The sequence below is a fragment of the Colletotrichum jinshuiense genome, chromosome 4, assembly GCF_051148585.1.
Source record: "Colletotrichum jinshuiense chromosome 4, complete sequence".
NCBI lineage: Eukaryota > Fungi > Ascomycota > Sordariomycetes > Glomerellales > Glomerellaceae > Colletotrichum > Colletotrichum jinshuiense.
Genome location: NC_139311.1, coordinates 3,046,585 through 3,069,440, shown reverse-complemented (window position 1 = coordinate 3,069,440; position 22,856 = coordinate 3,046,585). Strand labels below are relative to the sequence as shown.

General features: G+C 56.5%; 6 protein-coding genes across 6 annotated transcripts; 3 read left to right on the top strand and 3 right to left on the bottom strand.

The window, feature by feature from the left end:
• Positions 1-118: 118 nt before the first annotated feature.
• EsH8_IV_000763 (E1 ubiquitin-activating protein AOS1) lies at positions 119-1,683 on the top strand (the record flags this gene model as incomplete). The annotated part of the gene is made up of 2 exons (XM_083265653.1): positions 119-452; positions 503-1,683. The coding sequence occupies 2 exons, from the start codon at positions 119-121 to the stop codon at positions 1,681-1,683; spliced, it is 1,515 nt and encodes a 504-aa protein (XP_083124548.1).
• Positions 1,684-3,028: 1,345 nt separating this feature from the next.
• Positions 3,029-6,371, bottom strand: EsH8_IV_000762 (uncharacterized protein; the record flags this gene model as incomplete). The annotated part of the gene is made up of 3 exons (XM_083265652.1): positions 3,029-5,659; positions 5,721-5,816; positions 5,901-6,371. 3 exons carry the CDS (start codon positions 6,369-6,371, stop codon positions 3,029-3,031), a joined length of 3,198 nt encoding a protein of 1,065 aa, XP_083124547.1.
• A 2,578-nt stretch (positions 6,372-8,949) lies between these two features.
• Positions 8,950-10,017, top strand: EsH8_IV_000761 (25S rRNA (uracil2634-N3)-methyltransferase; the record flags this gene model as incomplete). Its single annotated transcript, XM_083265651.1, has 1 exon — positions 8,950-10,017. One exon carries the CDS (start codon positions 8,950-8,952, stop codon positions 10,015-10,017), a length of 1,068 nt encoding a protein of 355 aa, XP_083124546.1.
• Positions 10,018-10,966: 949 nt separating this feature from the next.
• Positions 10,967-13,936, bottom strand: EsH8_IV_000760 (uncharacterized protein; the record flags this gene model as incomplete). The annotated part of the gene is made up of 3 exons (XM_083265650.1): positions 10,967-11,806; positions 11,856-13,462; positions 13,543-13,936. 3 exons carry the CDS (start codon positions 13,934-13,936, stop codon positions 10,967-10,969), a joined length of 2,841 nt encoding a protein of 946 aa, XP_083124545.1.
• Positions 13,937-19,176: 5,240 nt separating this feature from the next.
• EsH8_IV_000759 (uncharacterized protein) lies at positions 19,177-20,269 on the top strand (the record flags this gene model as incomplete). The annotated part of the gene is made up of 4 exons (XM_083265649.1): positions 19,177-19,206; positions 19,265-19,379; positions 19,443-20,032; positions 20,084-20,269. 4 exons carry the CDS (start codon positions 19,177-19,179, stop codon positions 20,267-20,269), a joined length of 921 nt encoding a protein of 306 aa, XP_083124544.1.
• Positions 20,270-20,993: 724 nt separating this feature from the next.
• Positions 20,994-22,591, bottom strand: EsH8_IV_000758 (aminotransferase class-III-domain-containing protein; the record flags this gene model as incomplete). The annotated part of the gene is made up of 2 exons (XM_083265648.1): positions 20,994-22,203; positions 22,293-22,591. 2 exons carry the CDS (start codon positions 22,589-22,591, stop codon positions 20,994-20,996), a joined length of 1,509 nt encoding a protein of 502 aa, XP_083124543.1.
• Positions 22,592-22,856: the final 265 nt, after the last annotated feature.

Below are 22,856 nucleotides of genomic sequence, written 5' to 3'. Positions count from 1 at the left end.
GTTCGGCGAAACTGCAGCTGAATATATTCGAGAGGGGATTTAAAAAAGGACTATTTTTCTCATCAGTGACCCGGCACAATACCGTCTCTCAATACCACTCTCATCTGACTCGCCCACTATGGAGGAGCAAACGCAACTTCAGGAGAAGCCAGCACAGGACGTCGCTGCGCCCAGCAACACCTTCCCAGCTCAGGATATCTCCGTTCCTCACCATCCACTGCCCGGTGTCTCCGTCTCCAACGGATTCAATCCCAGTCTCGAAGCCGCGCCAATGGACCAGGTTCTTCCCGAAGCGCTTCAAGAGGTTATTCCTGGAGCCATGCCCGAGATCCTTCCGGGTATGCTGCCTACGGGCGAGATGTTCATGCCGCAACTTATGCAACCGAATGGACAACAAATGTTTATCAGCGACGGCACACTACCAGGCCTTCCTGTCAGCGGCATGAGCGCAGGTAAGCCTCACTTTCTATGAATTACATACCAGATAACTGACCCTTCCCAGATGAGATTGCGCTCTATGATCGTCAGATCCGTCTTTGGGGTATGAAGGCCCAGGAAAAGATCCGCAGCGCCAACATCCTCCTCATCACCATGAAGGCTCTGGCAAACGAAATTGCCAAGAACCTCGTCCTTGCCGGTATTGGGTCCTTGACCATCCTCGACGGCGCCCTCGTCTCAGAATCAGATCTGGGTTCCCAGTTCTTCCTCTCTGAAGAGGAGAACCACGTCGGCCAGAACCGCGCGCAAGCTGCAGCTGCAGCCATCCAGAAACTCAACCCCCGTGTTCAGGTCCACGTTGACGCCGAGGGCATCAAGTCCAAGGGGACGAGCTACTTCTCCGCCTTCGACATTGTCATCGCCACCGACCTGGACCCTGACTCCCTTAACATCATCAACACCGCCACCCGCCTTCATCAAAGGGCATTCTACGCCGCTGGTATACATGGAATGTACGGTTTCATCTTCTCCGATCTGATCGAGCACGACTACGTCATTGAGAGAGATCTCGGCAACGTCGCGACCAAGCTGCAGCCCGAGACGAGGACCCGAAGTGTTGTCGCTGTGAACACCAAGAAAGAGGGGGGCAAGACGATTGAGATGGTGACGAAGCGCGAGCTCTACTCGACATGGTACCTCGCTAGCGACGGCGCTACCCTACCCGAGGAATATGCGAAGAGCGCGCGACGCAGGAAGGCAGTCAGCCCCGTAATCTCCTGCCTGCGAGCACTGTGGGATTTCCAGGTCCTCAACAGTGGCCGTCTTCCCAGCCACACCAAGGAGGACCTCGGTCTCTTCACCAAGCTCGCCACGGCCAAGCACGCCCAGCTTGGCCTCCCGTCGGAAACCTTGCGATCCGAGGTCCTGCGGAGCTTCTTGCAAAACATTGGCGGCGAGATGGCCCCCGTCACCGCCATTCTTGGAGGACAACTCGCCCAGGATGTTATCAACGTCCTCGGCCAGACCCAGCAACCTATCCAGAACATGGTTATCTTCGATGGTAACACCATGGAAGCATCCGTCCTCCCGCTGCACCCTGTCGGCGAACTGGGCCGGGGTCTGCTCTCGCTGGCTGCGCCGGGCGGCCTCATTCCTGGTGGCGCGGGTATGGTTCCTCCCGACGGCAGCATGATGATGACTATGGACGGTACAGTGGACTACAACAGCCAGATCCTCATCCAGTAGACATTTCACTCGGACCCGGGAGTAGGGTACAGCAGCAGCCTAGATTGGAGACCGTACCGGGTCTAACGCGGTCCATCCACGGGCTAAACGCCTCGCACGTGTACAACAAGTTGGCGAAGAAGGATTCGAGATACATGATTTCATCTCGACACCTTTTTCCGGCGCGGAAAATGATTCAGACACATGTAATACTAGCTACACTGTAATCAACAAAATTGACCTGGCTCACGCTCACAGTCGGATGAATAAGAGTACGCAATGACACTGGGAGATTGTAAGGCTTCAAATGCATCCGTGTACCGCCATGCAGATATCTTGTCAACCCAAAGACCACGATCCAGGCGATGTATGGCGTAGATTGCGAAGTGTGTAGAGCATCGACGCATTTATCAAGCCCCCCCGCACGTTCTCACGCTGGCCTGCCTCGAGGCTCATGGGGGTGGGACTGAGTAAACAATCACCCTCGGCCACAAGTCAGTCGATTGCCCACTGCGTAAGAGAAGGGAGCATGAGCAGACGAGAATCCTGTATTTTCAATAAGCAACGGGGAAAGCGGCCCAGCAGGACGGCAGATCCCGTGGGCTACAAACGAGACTGGGGGCTAGCAAGGTGCTCAAAAGACCGTTGGAAAGAATGCACATGTCCGGATACCCGGTGCATTTTTTCAAGTCGGGCGGCTCTGGAGCACAGAAGGATGTGTAGCGGATGACGATGGCGGTATGGGGCTGCATTACGGAGATTCAAGTCACCAGAGCCCCAAGCTGATAGAGTAGCTTTGTTCTTTGTCGCCCTCGAATACAATAAAATAAAACCCCAGCGTCATCTGTGTCCGGTCCTTTCCTGTTGCTGTCTCGATAGCCGAAGTGCAGTGGAACAGCACTCACCTGTGATTTCATATCTATTATCACGGCGTTAAGATGCCCACCATATGATTGCTAAACACCGCTGTCTTATAAGCCATACAACGCTACGGTGACGCTCTTCCATCCTTGCCCTAATTGTTTAATCATAAAGCGATAGCAGTGTTATTCAAGTCAAAATCTTCTTTTCGTGTTCATTATCATAGCAAATCTATTTAGGCTTGAGGTCCTTGTTGACCTCCAGCCTCTCGGGCCAAGCTCCCATTCCTTTGGGAAACTTCCTGAAATGGCTTTTCAACTCAAGCTCTCTCTCTCTCTCTCTCTCGCTCTCTCTGTCCGTCTGACTGGGGAAATCGATCCCCGCTAGTATAAACCAAAGTGCAAAGTGATAAAGATGATAGTAGTACACGTTCTTTTCGCTTTTCCTGCTCCACACTCAAAGTTGATGTTTGATCCACGCTCAAAACCTCCCTGCAGCTCCGCTGTTAGCGGGAGCCACGACGCTCATCACCATTCTCCTCCGCCTTCTGGCGCTGAATCCTATTATTGTTGATGTTCCATCCGCGGATCTGAACAGGGCCACGACGCGGCGGGGGCTCAGTAGGCGCATAGTCCTTGATGTTCTCCTTGTAATCGTATTGCACGGTCCGCAGCTCGGGGCCTTGAGGCCAGCCCACCCGATGGGCTGGCAGAGGAGCTGGGGCCAGCTTCGGGTATTTGCTATTGCCCGGTGCGCTTGGCGTGGACGAGCCACTTCCAGCCCGGCTTCTTGGCGGTTCGTTGGGCTGCTGCTGGACAAACTGGAGAGTGGGAGAACCTTGGGCAGGCGCAATGGAGGAATACGTGGGAGACATGCCCGAATGACCATAAGACTGTTGCGTGGGATGAGGTGGAGGTGGGGGTTGCGAGTTGGCATATGATGGGTACTGCCCCATCATGGGCGCCATGCCCGGCTGCTCAGTAGTGTAACCGTTGTGGTATGACCTTGGTGGGCCAGGAGGGTAAAATGAGCCACTGTTGCTGTTCATGAACGGCGGTGGCTGTTGCTGTTGAACCTGTTGGTGATCAACAGACATACTCTGCTCTGGTGCGACAGAGGTACTCTTGCGGCCACGGGATGGACGCAAAGGGGGAAGGGGCGAACTCCTGTCCTGGGTCGGGTTCGTAAAAGGCATCCGGGAGGTAGACCCAGACTGCTGAAGCTGGTGGGGTTGAGTCATTGACCCTCCTTGCATGGGCAAAGCCGACATTTGGTACGGCTGCTGGGGTTGGTTGTAAGTAGTATGGTGGTAATCGTGATGTCCTGGCGGCGGTTCCATGGGTGCGGAGTACAGACGCGGATCAATCATAGGGTCCACTGGCATGTAGTGTTGCTGTGGATGGGGAGGGGGCATGTGTTGCTCATTGTAGGCTGAGGAGGCATTGTGCTCAGGGTACATGGAGTGACGGCGGGCGTCGTTCGAAGCGTCAATCGAGGATCTCATCTGCGACATCTCAACTGGGCGAGCTGGGGGTATCTGGTTCTGATGGGTATCTCTCATAGAAGAAGCCTCGATAGAGGTATGGATACGAGCATCCGGTCCTGGAGAAGCGTGACGAGGTTCGGCCCAGCCAGCAGCATCGTTTGGAGGAGCCATTGGCATCCGAGACTCGGCGGGCATAGGCTGGATGGGATAGCCAGACTCAATATGGTGATGGGGAGGTCCGTCGACAGGGACAGGCTGGATGGCGGGAGCATCGGCCATCGCGACGTCGACGGGCTGGACTGGATAGGAAGATGTCGAGGCATTAGCAAGGATTGCGAGCGCACTGGTATCGAGCGGCTCTTGAGCCATGACAGGAGCAGGAGGTTCGGCAGCAGCCGGCTCAGCAGCTCCGAATACATCCCGAATAGCGTCGTATGCGCGGGTGGCAGGTCTGACAGGGGTAGGAGCGGGTAGAATGACAGGCTGCTCCTCAAAAGGCTTGATGTCTTTAACCTCTGCTTCGACAGCACCGGCGGCGCTGATCAGTTGCTCGAGACCTGCAACATTAAGTTCGGACTCGTTCGCTGGAAGGGGCGAGGAAGCAGGTGTCTCTTCAACGCTCTCGGGCTCCTGTTCCTTGATCGCTTCGGCATGAAGTCGCTGCTCAGCATACTCGGCCTGAATATCCTTCAAGGCCTGGAGCTCGGGCCCTTCAATGTCATCACACGAAATGTCGTTCGCGTCACAGAATGTAGAGAGAACTGCCCCCATTTGATCCTGGAATGGCTTGTCCGCCAGGGCAGCCTCGACCTTCGCGGCGGGAATGACACGAGAGGCATGTATGGTTCGGCCAGAAGGCGTAAGAAATACAGTCGGATGCATGGGGTTTGCTTCCAGCTTCGGTGGCTCTGCATCGTTCTTGCTGGTCGGGAGGAAGTAGCCATAACGTGGGTGGACAGCAAACCTTTCCACCAGCTCCTTGTCATAGTCGTCTTCCTCGAGATCCCGAGCATCCCAGCGGGCAAGTAGAGGGTCGTAGTGCCAGGTGTTGGAGTTTGATTTGCCGAGATACTTTCCACGCTTCGCGAGAGTGGCTCCGTGCTTGGCCGAGTTTGTAGAATCACGAAACCCAATTTCATCGTCATCGAACTGAAATGCCGGGGGTACAATCAGGCGGTTGGCGATCATGGCGCCGTTCTTGGCGGTAGGGCGGCAGACCTGTCTGCATCCGTATTCGTCCGGTTCGGATGCCTTTGCCGGCAAGGCAGGTTCTCTTTGGCCAGCGGACAATGGACCATCAGGAACCGGTGTGCTCTCATTGGACTCATCCTCAACGGGAGCGTGCTGGGCCGACATGATGCCCGCAATGTGACGAACAGGCGCGACATCGCCAGCGGCCCTTTTGGAAGCTGGCTGACCATCTGGTTGGTCTCTGGCCTTGCGCTTGGTCCGCGGCGCGGCGGCGGGCGCTGTCGCAGTCTCCTTCGGTAGAGGCTCCGCCCAGGCAGCCTGCCTAAGGGCATGGGCTTCAGTGCCCTCAACGATTTGAGGGTAGGGGACAAGGTGGCCGTTGACGTAGACTTCATAAGGGCCAAATTCTGAGGCTTCCTTGTCCGAGATTTGTTTGTAATTCCAGCCGCCATCGACGAGCTGAGGCGAGTGTGAATAAGCGTGACAGACGGAGGAAAAAATAGAAACAGAATAAACTTACGTCAATGGGCAGGCCGTGGTCGTGGAGGTATTCTAAAATGTCGAGTCGATGAAGTTGTGCATCCAAAAAATTGTCTTCAAGATCTTCAAGTCCGTTCTAATGCCGTGGATCACCGCCAGTTAGCGGAGGGCCAGGGAAGGAGGGGAAAAACCTGACAAGTTCAGTCCCAATGCCACATACCTGGTAAATGTCTTGCACGGCCCCAAGCTGGTGCTTCTTGGAAGCGAATGTCGTTCTGGCGGTAATTGCCAGCTTGTTCTCCGCGATGGCGAGTCTGTTGCTGTGACGCTCGTCGAGATGGTCCTTAATGACCTCAAACTCTGGCACCAGCATGTGGTACATCTCGTCCTTGGTGAGTTTTTTCACAGAGCGAGAGGCCAAGTCCTGAAGCGCAGGCTTCACGGCATTGGCGAGCGCCGCGTATGTGGCCTTGAGTTCGCGTTGGCGTTCATAGTTGGCTTGGACTTTGTCGTCAGCGAACTGCTTGAAGCGGCCGCGTCGACCTGTTCCGGCGGTGGCCACGGGCTTTGGGGCCTCCTTCTTGGGCGCGGCAGCTTTTCTGCCGCGTCCTCTACCTCTGCCCTTCGCCTTGGGCGTCAGCTGAGGCGTTGGAGTCGAAGCAGACTGCTCCGGTGTCTCTACGTCCGACATGATGGCGGTGGCCTTTCATGAAAGAGACGTGAAGACGGGGGAAATGGGGGTAAGTGGAGGCAAAAGTGTGAGCGGGTATGGTGTAATGAGATGGAGTGTGTGAGATGAGCTAAGTACGCGGTGTGAGAAAACCCCGAGTGATGAGCGGCCCGAGGATGATTCAATCGTTCCCAGCAGGCGTGAGGCCAGCGCGATTATCCAGCAGAAGGCAGGTGCTTTGGGTTGAAGAAGTTCGTTGTTGGCTGTTCGGAGAACAGGACGAGGGTGTGGATTGGACGGATGGTAATGGTGTGGGCTAAGAAAAAGCAGCCGCCTGGCCTCTCGCAACGACCGGGTTTTCTCAATGAGAGACCAGCTTGGGCGGTAAACAATGGGTATCAGGGTAAAGATGGGCTTCGTCCGCAGACACGGCTGTAATTCTGAAGCGGCGCGAATGGGGGCTTGAATTGCGGCGCGGGTGAAGATTGCTTCGCTTTTTTCCCCTTCCTGCCTTTTGCAAATAATACCAGCGGAGCGCAGCAGAGGCAGGAGCAGACGTGACCACCCTGCTACAGCGAGGCGGAAGGCAAGGCCCAGCCCAGCACTGTCCTGCACACACTTACACCGATCTGGTAGGAGTAGGCACGAATTTGCACGCCCTGATTCGTCCGGAGGCCTGGATAATCCGAAAACCGGAAATAGGCTCTTGCCCCTGTCAAGGATCAAAGGTATCGGGTACTTTTACGGCTTTGCCATCTGGCTGCCAGCCTACTGTCACGCACCTTACACTCGCAGTGTAAGCCCTCTGAGCCCGGCCGCTCAGGTCCTCAAAACGGGGATTTGCGACTTGGCAGGCCAACCCGCGAGAATGCCTGAGTTGCGTCTCTGGTTCACGGTGTAGTGCTCTGTATTTCGGGCTTCTTGCCAAAGCCGCCGGCTTCGCACCGTCGTCTTGCGCTCTGCGAGACTTGCATGACGACGGGCATCCAAGCCCAGGCCGTCGTATCGTCGCATTGATGACCACTCCGGTTGCAGGAGACCAAGCAAGCAAGCAGAGCCGGCAGCGTTGGAGCGTGTCAAGCATCAAAGACGAAAGTCGCCTGCGAGTGTGGCCTGTCCCCGACTCCCGACTCCCGCGGCCCATCCATCCCTCTGACGTGACGGAGCCACCCAGCAGCAGCCAATGCCTTGTCACCAAAGCCAAGAATCCACGCCTCGCCGCCCCGGCTGGACAAGAGTCTGTTTACATTCGAAGCCGCCCGCCGTTGAACCATGGTGGCAACTGGTATTTGCTAGTAAAATGCCTGCCCAGGGTTGATGACGGAGGGCCCTCTTTTTGGTCCCCTTTTCTTGCCCTTTTCGCCGTTCCAATGCCATCTCACCACTAAAGTACCTGGAAGAGGAAGATATTTTCCCTTCCAAGTCCCATGTTCGGACGAGGCGGACGGGGCAACGTTTACAGGTCCTGGTCCCGTCCGAGTGGGCCCTTCTTCACACAGATCCCGAGCTCCAGCCGGGTCAGTTTCTGTCTCCAGGACCCAGCAGCAAGATGCAGGTCGGTGTTGTTGGACGTGGCTGAGAAATGCCACGAGATATGGAATCACATTACGTAGGCCTTCGAGGTTGGACACATACGGCCTTTGAGGCGTCAGTCGCCCGTGGTCCGCCGTTGATTTCAATGAACAATTCCAAGGAACTTGCCCCGACAACTGTGCGACCAGAACTCCCTGGCATGCTCGTCTCCCTTGCGTCTACGTAGGTAAGTGCAAAATGCCCCAAGGTTCCAGGTAAGCCTCATACAAGTCCGGTACACTCCCCCCCTCCTCCCCCGGGGAGGATTGCTTAGAAGGGACGAGCAACTACCTCAGGAACAGCAGCCACCACAAGACGCACCCAAATAGCAACAAGAAAAAAAAATACCACGGCATGGTCTACACGCACTTCTTGCTTACATGAGGAGCCATTGACACGCATCGAATGCAGCAATTTCTTGAAAAAACACATTGCCTTACGGGGTGCCGGAGTCTCCCTCCTCCTCCCTGCAAGGTTGGAAGTCCACCACACGGCGCACGCCCGGGGTGCGAAAAGTCTACGAGTCCCTGAGCAGCGCCTATGGCCAGCAAATGTACCATCTACCTCCCGCCGCCCTTTTTCCTCCACCCCCTGCGGTTCTCCATTGTCGGGTGGCCGCCCAATCCACTCCCGTCCAGGGGTGGGTTCCAAAGGGCCAAAGGGACCTATGCTGGGAAAGCTGCCTTCCGGGGGGAGCTCACGGCTGAACCTCGTCTATTCCCGAGCCGCCGGGGCGCGCTACTCACCGTCGGTCAGGGTCGCGGCAGAAAAGCAAAGGAAAAAAAAAAGTTGTCGGTCAAGGTACAGCCGTGGGGTACACATTCCCCGGCGCCGACACGGGTAGCGACACCACCACCATCCCACTTTGCACCGCGATACAAAAGTACCCGACGTCAACCACCCCTCCAACCCGGCAAACCACTACCCGTCTTCTAACGAAGAAAAAGAACAAAAAAGACGGCCCGGACCGCCAAAGCGAATTGCGCAAACCCGTTCGCTTAACCAATAACCATCGCCATCAATCGCAATGGCTAAGAAGCGCAAGCTCGGCAACGGCAGCATCGCCCACAAGAACAACTTCGTCGACACGGGCAAGAAGAAGACGGGCCCGCCGCCCAATAAGAAGAACAAGAACAACAACAGCAGCGCCGCCGCCGCCCAGAACGATGAGAAGAAGAAGAAGGAACAGAAGCAGTACCACCAGAACCTGGAGCCCGTCATCCCCTTCGCGCCCGAAGACACCATCCTCTTGATCGGCGAGGGCGACCTTAGCTTTGCCGCGAGTCTCGCCGCGCACCACGGCTGCCGCAACCTGACGGCGACGGTGCTCGAGAAGAACGAGAAGGAGCTGCTGGAGAAGTACCCGCACGCCACGGAGAACATCGCCAAGATCACCGGCGCCGGCTCCAAGCCCTCGAAGACGGGCGAGGGCGATGACGGCAACCCTGGCGACGCCGACGAGGCAGAGGCCGACGAGGACGAGGACGAGGACGAGAAGTACAGGCCAAGACTCCCCAACAACAACAAGATCCTCTACAACGTCGACGCCCGCACGATGAAGCCCCATACCCGCCGCAGCCCGCCCAACCACCGCGGCTTCTCCACCGACGAGAAGGAGGGCATCTTCAAGCGCATAATCTTCAACTTCCCCCACGTCGGCGGCAAGTCCACGGACCGCAACCGCCAGGTCCGCTACAACCAGGAGCTCCTCGTGTCCTTCTTCAACTCGGCCCTGCCGTCCCTGTCCCCCGGGGGCACAATGATCGTAACCCTCTTCGAGGGCGACCCGTACACCCTCTGGAACGTCAAGGACCTCGGCCGCCACGCCGGGCTGCAGTCCCTGCAGAGCTTCAAGTTCCACTCCCGCGCGTACCCCGGGTACAAGCACGCGCGCACCCTCGGCGTGCTGCGGGAGAAGAAGAGCGGCGACGTCAGCGGCGGCGCGTGGAAGGGCGAGGAGAGGCCCGCCCGGAGCTACGTCTTCATGCGCAAGGACGAGGTGCCGGAGGCGCCCCCGGCGAAGAAGAAGAGGAGACGGGGCGGGGACGAGAGCAGCAGCGAGGAGGAGTCAGAAATGGAGAGCTTCGACGACTGAGGCGGTCGTCCGTCCACGTAGACACATTGATTGCTGGGGGGTTCCCAAAGAGGCCATGCTTGGTCCACCCTCGCTCGCGCCGGTGGAAGCACAGTCCGCTTCGCACAAGAGGTTGCGGCTAGAAGGGACATCGTACATCTGCTCTTGGATCTGCCTCTGTGCCTCTCACTCCCTCCCTCCCTCTCTCTCTCTCTCTCTCTCTTTCTGTTACTATCTTCCCCTCGGGGCGGCTTAATCTGGCATTGTTAGCACGGCGTTCATCATCACGGGCTGGGTCGGTCTTCAAAGAACAAAAAGTATTGGGAACAAAGGGAACTTTCGCAGCATAAAAAGATATTTCTTGGGGGGGTTTCTTTGGGCAAGGATCGCATACAGAAAGGAAGGAGATGCAAAGTCCATGGGAAAAGGTATATGTTTGTACTGTGCCCCTGCAGCCATGTCATTTCTCGACAGCCTTGGGTTTGCACAAAAAAAGATGTTACATTTCTAGAATGTCCGTATGCCATTATGCCACTGACCACGTGTGGTGGTGACGTGAGTATGCTTTTTTTTAATCTCTCTCTCGCTCCTCCAAGAGCTACTGGGCATGAAAGATGCCTCACACAACGCCTTCCCTCTCTGCCAGGTCCAGGTAAAACCCCATGCTGAAATGCCGCCTGCCCGTTGTCCATCCACCCATGCCGCCGTGCCGGGTCCATGCCAGATCAACAAAGAAAGCATCGCAAGTAGGTGCAGCTTCATCAAGCCATATCCACTTCTGTGACCAAATATCCACATTAGAATCGAGACAAAACAAACAACCGGTTGCTTGGGGCCTGCTGGGTTCCCTCCAAGAAAATGCAATATGCCTGCTTATACGTACAACACCGAGTTCCGCTTGTTCTCGGCTGGCACCCTCTTCATATTAAACGTGCCACATGGTATCGTTCCCTTGTGTTCTCGCCTAGTGCTAGTGGCCTAGGACCTCTTGCTGCCGAGCCGTCTCGTTGTTTTTGTTGGGATACGTCGACTCCTCGACAGCTTCTCCGTCCCCAGCCACTATCACACCCCCGTTAACCCGGGGGTGGCCGTTCAGGGACGCCTCGTTCTTCTCCTGAAGGGTGCCTCCAATTTCCTGCGCCTTTGTGAGCTCGGCTTCTTCTTCAAGCCGTTCAGCCTCCTCGTTTTCTCTCATAAGAGCCTCTTCTTGTTCCCGAAGGGCTCTTCGCTCCTCCGTCAATGGCTCCTCCGGAGTACCAGTGGGGGCCGGATCAGCAGGTGGCGGAGGGGGTGGAGGGGGCGGCGTGGCGCCGTCTTCTACATCATCCTCTCTTAGGCGCTTCACGGACGGCTCATCCGACGGAGTCAAGTTCAACGGCTCCAATGCGTCTTCCTCACGCTTGCGTTTACGCTCTGGGCTTCCCGTTGAAACCGCATCCTCTTCGTCAGACAACACCACCTCGTCAGCGACGTCAGCTGCTGCAGCACCATCGGCGAGCGCAGTGGCAAGGCTTGGGTCATCACTTGCTGAAGGCTTGTCTTTCGACTTGTCCGCGTCTCCGTGGCGAGCCGTCTTTTCCCGCTCGTACTGTTTGAGCTTCACCACAGCCTTATCTAGGAAATCCTTGACATAGGTCTTGACCTTTCTGGCTTGCTTCGTGTCGAGTGGGATCGTCGGGTCCTGGACACGATTGCGCTTGTAGTCCGAGGATACAAGCTTCTTGTTGACATCCTTGCCCAGTCGCTTGAGATCATCTTTGGGAAGCTTGTGTCTGTATTTGTCAATCACGTACTTGACGTGGGGAAAGAGCTGTTCGCAAGATTAGCAAATGTTTGCCGGCTTCAAATGGGCTGCATACCGTGTTCTCATAGATCTTCATCTGCTTTTCGATGCTAAGAGAGCGCCATTTTTCTTGTTTGGTCTCCTGCACAGGTGTCTCTGCTCGCTGCGGTGTCTGTGTGGCCGAGGGTCTGGGAGTTTGCTCCTTTGTGACTTGATCGATGATGTTTTTGAGCAACTGCTGCTCCTGCAGCGCCTTAGGCGTCGATTTCTGTCCCTCGGCGGGTTTCAAAGGACGCTGCCACGTTGTAGCACCATTCTTACTATAGAAGTAGGTGTTTCCACGTTGGTCTGTCGCTGCGAACCATCCTGCTGGTAGAGGGCCTTGGTTGCCAAAGTTCTGGTGCCTTCGTTGACGAGGAGGGCCATTGAAGAAATGCGAGTTCCGTTGGGGGATGCTGCTACGAGGACCCTTTGGTATCTCGACATTTTGCAGGGGGTCAGGGGTTGACTTTGCGGTGACGTCCTCTTCGCGGTCCATGTTGCGCCTCTCTTGGAAGGAATTGGTCGCAGGTGCATTGGGGTCAAACTTTCGCTTCCCAATGCGGTAACCGAGCTCCAACTTTGCCCACTCCTCCAGCAGTCTCTTGGATTTTGCGCTAACCTCTTCATGTTCCGAGTGGGTGAGCCCATCAATTGTCGCTTCGATCTTGGAGCCCTCGATCTTGTTTCGTGTCAGACGCGGGAACTTGTCGAGAATGTCGAGGACCTGGAGAACGACGTTGTGGTCGTCGATGAAGGTGTTGAGCGTTGTCTTGAGAATCTGGTAGGCGTGCATGCGCATGACGGAGTGGGTCACCCGCTCATCCCGACACTGCTGAATGCGCTCCAACAGCTTGACTGCAATCCACTTCTCCTTGCACTGCATCAGAGTCGCCATGACCTTGCGTGCACCATCATCGTCGAGGCTTCTAGCCTGCACGCTATTAACGTACTCCTCGTCGTCCTCCTCGGGCTTCTTCTTGCGCGGCTTCTTGGCCACTGCTACGTCCCAGCTATCGCCGTCGTCGATGCCGAGCGCCTCCACTGTTGTAAGGGGCAATTTGGTCGCCCGCTCGGTCTGGGTCTTGCCACCAATGAATCCAGTGCAGTTGGGTTCGCCACAGTAACAGGGCTGGGGGTCAGCTCCATAGCGGTCGACATTGTAGTTGAAGACCAACTCCTCGCCGGCTTTGATTTTGCGCGAGGAGAAGATGCCCATGCGCAGCTTTTCCCCGACGACCCATTTGTCAACGTAACAATTCGGATTGCAGGAGTGGTTGCAGAAGCGCCCCAGGTTACCCTTCTTTGTCGCATCGACAAACTCGTGCTTGGTAAGCGACATGAAGTAGAAATGCTTGATACCCTCATCGTCGTACTGCATCATACGCCGTCGAAAAGTCGGTTCATTGATGACTTCGCCAATGTACTCGAAAATAAAATCGTTGGCCTGCAGGTCGATGTTGGCGCGGAGCCCAAAGCCCTTCTTCTCAGTCTTGATCACTGAAACATTGGCGTACTCCTTGCGCTGAAATCTCTGGTTCTGGCAGCCATCGCCACAGTTTCCGCCATCCACAACGCACTCCATCTTCGTCGCTCTGTTGATGCAGTCAGAGTCCTCGCCACAGGACAGATTTTTTCCATCGTCTGTAAATACACAAAATGCAGTCAGAGGCCGTTCGCAATTGTTCCGCGGCAGAGCAACGAGGGAGGGCGGGGGAACCTACGCCATTCGGAGCGGCAATCGCAGTCCAACGCATCATTGTCGGTCGAACCCATGTGCTTGGATCCGTAGAGACAATCGGGTATGACCTGAAAGGTGTTGCATGCGTCCTCTGTGACGTTTGGTAGGTCGTGGAAGAGTGGTGCCTCGCGCTTGACAGGTTTTTGCGATGCTTTGCGGGCGAGCCTCGGTCGCTGTGTGCCTCCTGGCGTCGAAAGACCGTCGCCGGGGGCATTGTCCTCACCAGGCGACATGCTGGCGGCGCAAGACCCTTGGTTGCTTTTGTTCTGCGATGATGTTCTGCTTGTTTCCCGTTCCATCTTCACACCATCTGGTGCGATGCCATCTTCGAGCTTTACCTCCTCCATCTTCACCGTCGCAAGCGCTTCATCCTCCATCAAGCAATCAGAGTAACCCTCGACAGGGTGCGAGCGCAGGACGAGGGATGCGGTACGGTATCGCGGTTCGTATCGTCCGGGGTGCTGAGCCGGTGCGAAGGCTCAAAGAAAGTTGAGAAAGACGGAGAGAATATTTTGCAAGTCGGCAGGTAGGTGCGCATGTAGCTGCAGTTTTGTTGTGTTGGGTGGAGAAGGAGGGAAGGAAATAGGTAGGCGAAAGAGGAAATGGGGGACGAGTTGCGAGAGGCGACAGCGGCGCGTTGGGAGAGAGCGGTTAGTAGTCCGAGCCAAAGATTTCCAGCATTGCAGATGTCGACCGCACGAGCAGGCACGGCAAACCGGGGTTGCAATTGAACAACTGCGAGGTTGAAAATGAGGATCAGTGGGCCGGAGAAGACTGCGCAGCTGGCCTTTTAGAAAGAATAAGAAGAAGGAAAAGGAAAAGAAAAAAAGGAATCCAGGGCGAAGTCGCAAAGGACGGACTGGCGAGGATTATCTCACAGCAGTTTCCGACCTGAGCAGCCACTCAGCCCGTCGCGCTTGGACCAAACCTAGCCACTCTCGTTCCCTACCATGGTTGAGGTGCAGCAAGTGCCAACATCGGTTCGGAGGACCTGTATTGCCGTTTTCCGAAGCCTAGACTTTCAAAATCCGATCTCAGTTTCCCCAGAAATAGCATGCGAGAGATCTGTCCAATGGCCATGTGAGAATATACCCCACTTTTCAAGACCCTCCAGGCACAGAGGTACAAAGCCCTTGTACTCTGTAGTTGGAGTCCGACTCGGTGGCGGCTGGAGATCTCGCGTCACTGAAGCCTCCACAAAGAGCACGGCATGCAGGGCCCAACTGCCCAATGCTGTTCTTTGTGATGTCAGCCTGACTTGAGTAGATGGATATTCGTAAGGCGCCTCAAATTAGTCTTGTATAGCTGAGAGAAAACTTCGATTTTTCGGTAGCAATACGTATCTGTTCAAGCTATGGCATCCGTCATCGAATTTAGGCAAGGTTGAGCAACGTCAGTTGGGACCTGAAGGCTGTGAAGCCCAAGCTGGCCATATCCAGGCTTCGGATCGGTTCAATGGAACTGGACCTACATTCGTTGCACATGGCAATGAGGTTCAGTTTTACTATGCTAAAAACCCCTACACCATCTAGCAGATTCTTCAGTAGATTTCGGGGTCGCTCATATAGAAACGGGGGAAACACAGTCTCCAGCTCTTCCTCACCGACACTTCGCACCCACCTGACCTGCATGATATTCCAAGAACCACCCCTGAAGACGACTATTTCTAGTCAGCCCGGCAGCCCGCTTGGGCATTAGAAGGTAGGCGTTTAAATCCGAAGCTTTGGCATTCCTTGGTCATCAGGCCTCGGCCGCAGTTCATGCTGCAATAGACGGGTACCATGCTGCAGTGAGTGTTGCTGCAACCTCTGCCCCTGGCGATGGCCGTCGCTCCACTAGAGCCAAGCTACGCGAGCATGTTCGTCCGATGGCAGGCCGGTCGAGTGCAACGTGAAAGGTGGCAGCGGATCGCGAGACCAGCTGCGGCGCGGATGCACGATGATGGACAGCTCGAACTGGAGGGTAAGGGGAGTTTGGGGCAAAGTGACGCGGGAGGTGCTGGCAAATACAGGAGAACAGGCATGTAGCCGTAGCCAACTTGACTTTGGCTGCTGCCCTGCTAGCGACGGCCGGCCCTGCGCCGGTTGCTGTCATCTGGAGATGGCGGAGCCATTTACATGGACGGGTTGTACATGGGTGGGTCCTTCCAGTGGGAGGCTGCCAGCTCATTGTGCAGCAAGACGTCGCTGAAGCCGGATGAAGTGGCCAAGGTAGGCAAAAGAGTATAAAGAGGCGGTGGACGAACGCAGCGACCTCGACCGCAAGCCAGTCCATTGACCCGTTGCCTCCAGCCTCCATTCGAGCCGATGGTCGTCAATGTATGACGGGTTTTCGGTTTTTCAGCCTCATTGCCCCGATTTCCTTCCCTCGGGTCGCGGTTTGGGCCGCCCCCAGACTTGAGCGGGAGATTCGCCAGTCTATTGCCCACTCATGTGCGGCGCTGCACTGGCTGCTGCTGCGGCTGCCTCCCTCTGGCAAGCAAAACATGTGACGAACCCGTGCCCCGTGCTGGCTCAGATGCCTGTATTGGCCCATGATTGGCGAAGAGGGAATCCAGTGGTTTCCTCCCACAGTCGCCAGAGGACCGGGTTTGGCTGAGTGATGGCCAATGGGGGCGACTGGCAGCAATTCCCGACGCGGGCACTAAGGTGTTCCTTATTTCCTTATTCAGATGAACGTCGATCATGTTTCTTTTGTCTTTGTCGTCGGGGGAAAAAAACGCACGTCTGATGCTGTGTCGGCAAACAGCGCGCAACTTGGAGAGGAATGACGGGACGACAGACTGAACCCGGGACAGACGGAGGTGGGATGGAGAGTGAGAATGAGCGGGAGCTTTGTTGAGAAGGGAAGGGAGGGGGGCACTTGCTGACGGAGCACACACAAACACTGGTAGTTGGTGAGGGGCCCGGCGAACACGAGCACAGCGCGGGCATAGGACACACCACACCACACTCACAGACACACACACACACACATACGGTAGCTGGCAGCGGGCAATTGGGTGGTGCACTCACTGCCGGGCGCCATTGCCAGTGCAAGTTGCAAGCGCAAGCAAAGAGCGCCTTCGCGATGCCAAATCAGCGGTGGGCCCGCTGGCATGCCATATGCGATTCTCCCGTTTCATCTTTTCCTCCCCGGCCTTTTTACTCTTTTTACTCGCACCGCTGTTGGCGACGGACGTTTCCCTTGCTGTCTGTTCCTCATTCGGGCTCTCGTCTCTCGTGGAAGAGCAGGGGACATCATGCTTCCGGCAAACACAATGACAATGACGTTCTGCAAGTGGCAGCAAGTCAAGTCAGGCGGGAGATGTCCCTGGACCGGATTGGCCCAGTTGGCACACCCTTTCTGATGGGCATTGCACTGCATCTGCAGGCCGCTCTCCCATTCCATCCTGCACAAAATGGCTGCATGGCTCTTCTCAGCCCAGTCCCGGGCCACTAACAGCATGGCAGAAGGACCGTGCTGCAGCGAAGCGTGTGTGCAGGACGGGCGGGAGACAGGGATATATAACTTATGCTCTGTCGACTGCATAGCGAGAGAGCTACAGCGTATGCAGTCATATGTGATACGGATGGATGGTGGTCGCCTCCAGTGAGAATAACCAGCAAACAGTTAGTTATGAGCGTCGAGCCCCATTCTCGAACTCGAATGCGAACGAAAGAGCCCCCCGCCCGAATGTAGCCTGCCGGCCAACCAGAAAGCTTCTTCCTCTTCGGGGGGGGAGTGGTGAGACATGGGCAGGAATAATAGGGAAAAAGCATGCGGTTGCCGAGAAAAGCAAGAAACCCACGACGGAATGGGAGGCGCGTGAGGCGCGTGAGACAAATCCACTGTCGGGTAAGACGAGAAGGCGACCGCAAGAGACTTTCTACGAGGAAACGAGACAAGAGGAAGCGGCAGAGAGGTGCCAGCGGCATCGCAACAGAGCTTTGACTTCAACACAAAGACGGCCAACAGGACAACTGCAACGTCGTCGGCCCAATACACATTCACTCACCTCACTTACTCACTCCCACCACACATTCGGCCGTGAGTCGTTGACCTAGCTTTGCCCTGAACCCGGACGCGCATAACAGATTGTGCCAACATTAACCCGTCCATCCCACCACCCACCCACCAGCCCAACTTCCAACCCACCAACAACTACCCTACCTACATCGACTTATGCCCAGATTGGCAGTGCAGTGCATCGCCCATCAGCAAGCGAGCAGACAGACATACCTGCTATTGTGGACGACGAGGCGACTTTCTGCATCCCTTTTGGGAGGTTGACTAGGCCGCTTCCCTACATCAACTTATGCAGATAGATTCCCGCTTGATTTTCGGCAATCTATCCATCCCACCCTCAACTTCGTCACCCAGGTCAGGCACTTTTCGTCGGCCTTGTCGTCGCACATCCCAGGCCCCGGTGAGCCGCAGCACGCCGTCTCTGTCCGTCATTGCTTGCCATCAGTATATAGATCTGCGGGCACACCCCCCAGCCACCTTCGCTCGGACACTGCGACCCTGCACTAGGGGCACTCCATCAAGGAAAGGGCACTTTTGGAGTTGTGACCTGTTTATCCATTTGGCGCATATTCCATGAATTTCACCCAGCACGACGAGAACTGATGCCAAGGGAGGCCTGCCAGCAATCGCGACAAACCGATTCGCCTCCCGTCGCCACGGATATTTAGACAAACAGCGCCCGCCTCGCCTCGCCTGTCGCTCAAGTCTGGAGTAACTGGAAACATTCGACCCCCCGGCCTGCCATCCCTGCTGCGAGCAACCGTCGCAAGATACCGTACCGGACGTCGACTGAGCCAGTACCCTGGAAAGTCTCCCAGACAAGCCTAACGCGTGATAAACGACTCGGCAAACCTGTCTCGCTTGCTCCCCCAGAGTCTCTCTCACACGCCAAACACGCCTCGTGCCTGCCACCCCGCCCCTAGTCACGCCAGCAAGTCCCCGACTGCGCGCCGTGCAGGGCCACCCGCCGTCACTGTCGCAAAGTGGTGCAGGTCCCCAGAAACAATCGAAACAATCGAAACAATCGAAGCCTCCGCTCCATCATACACGGCCTGTGTAGGCTGTGTTACCCCCCCTTCTCGCGCCTCGTTCGACTTCCCCTCGACGCCGTTGTGGGACGAGACCTTCTTTGTGGTGGCTTTAGGTCAAAGACGCGCGCTTGCGCCAGCTTGCTTGCCTTCCCTCTCGCCAGTCGAACGTGTGCTGTTACCGAGCTTCTTCTTGGCGGACGCAGTCACCGGCATTTGTTTCGTGGCAAAGCAGAACCCAAACCTTGCCGGCCGCCGCTATTCTTGATCTTTGCGACGAGCTCCTGTCGCCTACTACCGCGCTTGCCTGCCTGGCAAAGTGACTCCTCGCCCTGCGCGACTTGTGCAGTCGATGGTGCCGGCTCCGTCGATATCAGTCGCTCTTATCCCTGCACGTTAAAGGCTCACTTTCATTTCAACGGCACTTCTGCCCCTCATTGCTCAACTTTCCCGGCTGACAGCGCCGAACCGCTCGTTTGCTAGAAACCCACGTCGCAAATGCCTGTCCCGATATTACTCCAGATTATCACGTTGTTGTTATTCCATGACACTTATCCAGGCCGTAGTTAGCCCTTATCACGATGGCCTACTCCTTTACAGAAGAGGAAAAGGTCAGCACGCTTCCATTTGATGACAAGGAACCCATGCTGACACGCAGCTTGATCGCAGAGGTTTGTGCTCGCAGAAGTTATCAAGACCAGTAATTTGGACGTTGGCCATCTAGTAGGGTTTCTCAAGCCATTTAGCATCGAGCCAGACTGGCTTAAGATGCAGTTACCGAGCGGTAGGTTAGGCCTTTTAGCTTCGTGAGGTTCGTGCGTGCTAACAGTCAGGGGGAGGGGGACAGGCCGCACCATGGAACAATGTTTGACAGTCACGGAGCAAATGTTCCAAGGCCCTATGAGGGTCCCAGACTTGAAGCGCAAATCCATGAACGATCTTCTCGAGCAGCCACCAAAGCGTTTGGCTGCAGTTTCCCCGATGGAGCCACCAGCTCAGCTGCTGCCCTCCCTGGCCGCTGCCACGCAAGGTCCGGCGCCCTACACGAACCCGATGTCGATGACTCCGATCTTTCCAACGTCCTCGCAGCTGCATAATCCACAGCTTGCTAATATACAACCGCGGCCCACGACTACAGGTATGGAGGGCAGAGGGTCCAACAATTACACCAGTCTGAGCCCGCCGCAGCCAGCCCCGCCTCCACCTCGGAAGAGAGGCAGGCCATCGCGAGCGGATAAGGCGAGACAACTCCGACCTTTACTCCCGCAACAACTCACTCCTCTGGCGCCAGCACCTCGACCTCCGGCGAGAGAGAGTCCCGGCACACCGGCGGAAAGCTCAGCTTACAGCCTATCGCCGGGCCCCTCTTCAGAGACGCTAGGCGAGCTGCCAAAGCGAAAGCGCGGCCGGCCGAGGTTATCTGAAAAGGCGCAACCTGCAAGTAGTAAAAGTCTTTGCGACGGAGAAAATTCCTAACAAAGTCTCCAGAGCACTTTCGGTTCGGAGCAGCTGAAGACACACTCAGGGCGATCAACGCCTAGCGAGTCGCCACACGGGCGGGCCAGCGACATACCTAGAGACTCCCACAATGAGCGCGAACAGCTCTCGGACCCGAAGAGGGAGAGGGCGATTCCACACATTGGCCACTTGAAACAGGAGGGTTTGGCGAGGTAGGAACTCGTCAAGAAGGCGACGCAACAAAGAACTCTCTCCACGGCTGTCATATTCACAAGCCAAGTCCAATACCATATCCGAGAGCCCGAATGAGCCAGGATACACAACTTAATGCGAACCACGTCAAGCCCGCGTGGGTCCTGTGTTTTGACGATTCATTCTCACATTATGATGCGCATGTATATTAGACGTAATGGCGTTGTCGGTCTTTTTACTGTTTTATTCAGCAATGGCAGAGAGCCAAGAGGGGAAGTCAGGGACTGTTCTTTCGTTCCGTTGAAGGAGCTAGTAAACATACCGGAGGGGTACGTTGAACGACGTGTACGATGTGACAGGACAAGGCGCAATGATACCAAATACATTACCGAGCAGAGCCTCGGATTGGGCATACAGGTGGCTGGCTACTGCTGAAGCCGCGTAATTGATTAATAGAGCGAGATGCGAAATCGCCCAAAAAAAAAACCCCCTTGGGTCACAAAAGAGAAAGGAGTATGGCTTGGTTTGGCTTCTAGACTTTTTTTTTCTCTCTATCCCTAATGTTTTAGAGACCAGTCCCATAAACGCTATATATCATTACCACCCCCGAACAAACGAACAAACAAACAAGGGGAAAACCGGCGTAAAGCTCCCGTGGTGATGCTTCAAAACAGAACAAGAACAAAACAAAATAGATGGACGCCCCATTCATATCTCATTTTCTTTCTTCTCTCCTTCTTCTTCTTCCTTACCAGGACTTGACAATCTTCTCCAGGGCCTCGATCAGGATGTCGGCGTGGTGCTCCTGGAAGATGAGCATGGGCCGGAGGCGGACGGCGCTCTCGCCGGAGCCGCCGATGTTGATGCCCAGGCCCTTGGCCTTCTTGAGGAACTCGTCGCGGCGCGGGTTGTCAAAGGCGATGAAGGTGCCCTGGCCCTTGCCGCGCAGGTTGGCGAACTGGCCGGGGTACTTGGCGGCCAGGCCCTCGAGCTTGCCGAACAGGTAGTCGCCGACGCGGGCCGTGTTCTCGACGAGGCCGAGGCGCTCGATCTCGTCGACGATGGCGCGGAAGAGGATGGCGCGGGCCGGGTCGCCCATCCAGGTGTTGAACTGGCGGTAGGGCTTGTTGGGGCGGAGCTCGGGGTTGCCGAAGTAGTAGCCGGCCGTCTGGGCCTTCTTGCTGAAGGTGACCATGTCGGGCGGGGTGGGCAGGTCCCAGTGCTCGTGGGCCCAGAACTTGCCGGTGGCGCCGACGCCCGTCTGGACCTCGTCGACGATGAGGAGGACGTTGTGCTTCTTGGTGACCTCGCGGAGGCCGCGGAAGAAGGCCGGGGAGGCGTGGTTGTCGCCGCCCTCGGACTGGATGGGCTCGACGATGACGGCGGCGGGGGGCACGTGGTAGTTCTTGATGAGGTGCTCGACCTCGTCGAGGGCGGCCTTCTCGGCCGCGGCGTTCTCCTCGACGTGCTCCTCGAGGGGGTACTTGAGCAGCGGGAATGTGGCCTGGGGCCAGTCGAAGGCGGGGATGTCGAGCTTGTGGATGGGCTTGGAGCGGGTGGTGGAGAGGGAGCCGAAGAGGCGGCCGTGGAAGCCCGTGCGGAAGGAGAGGATGGAGAGCTCGGAGGCGCCGGGCGCCTTGTTGTCCATGGCGGAGGTGGTCTCCTCCTCGGTGAACTCGACGTTGTAGCCGCCGCGCTCCTGCTGGCGGCGCCACATGAAGGCCGCCTTGTAGGCGGTCTCGTTGGCGTCGGAGCCGGCCATCGCGGTGAAGACCTGGTCAAGGCCCTTGGGGGCGACCTTGAGGATGCCGGTGCGCAGCACCTCGGCCCAGTCCTCCGGGGGGAAGTTGCCGAGCGCGGGGCGGTTGATGATGGCGTTTACCATCTCGGGGGTCTGGGCCACCTTGGCGAGGGCGGGGTTGTTGTAGCCCAGGGGGATGGAGGCGATCTGGGCGTAGCTGTGAGGAGCTGACCGTTAGCTTCCGTACGTATGTATATGTGTGTGTATCAAAGGGGGAAGCGCGGGGCCCGGGTCTTCTCCACTTACACATCGAGCAAGACGTTGCCGTCGGCGTCGGCAATGTAGTTGCCCAAGCTCTTCTTGTAGTCGGTGAGCATGTTCAAGCTCCGGGTGTCGAAGACCTTGTGGAGGTCCTCGGTGTGCTTCTTGGACGCGGGGCCCGGGATTTCGGTCTTCAGCGCGGGGCCGGAGGGCTCGCCGGCGAAGAGGCTCGAGGCGGCCATTCGCGAGGCAGACACGCACAGCGCCCGGCGCGGGTGGGCTACCGATGTCCTGGCGGCGCGGACGGCGGGGCGCATGGCCGCGGAGGCTCGAGTGAACGACATGGTTCACGTTCGGTATGTTGTTGTTTTTTGTGTGTGGCTTCTGCCTCTCGTTCTCTCTCTTTCACTCACACACACACACTCTCTCTCACACACTCTCTCGCCGTCTCACTCGTTCTCAATGGCACAGCTGTCGTGGTGTTGTAGGAAGCTGTGCGATATCGGAGCGATAGGATCGTCAAGGTATCAATTGGTCAATTGGGAAGAAGTGAGAGTGAAAGAAGGACTCGAGGGACGGCGGGCGCGGGGGAGGGGTGGTTTATAGATA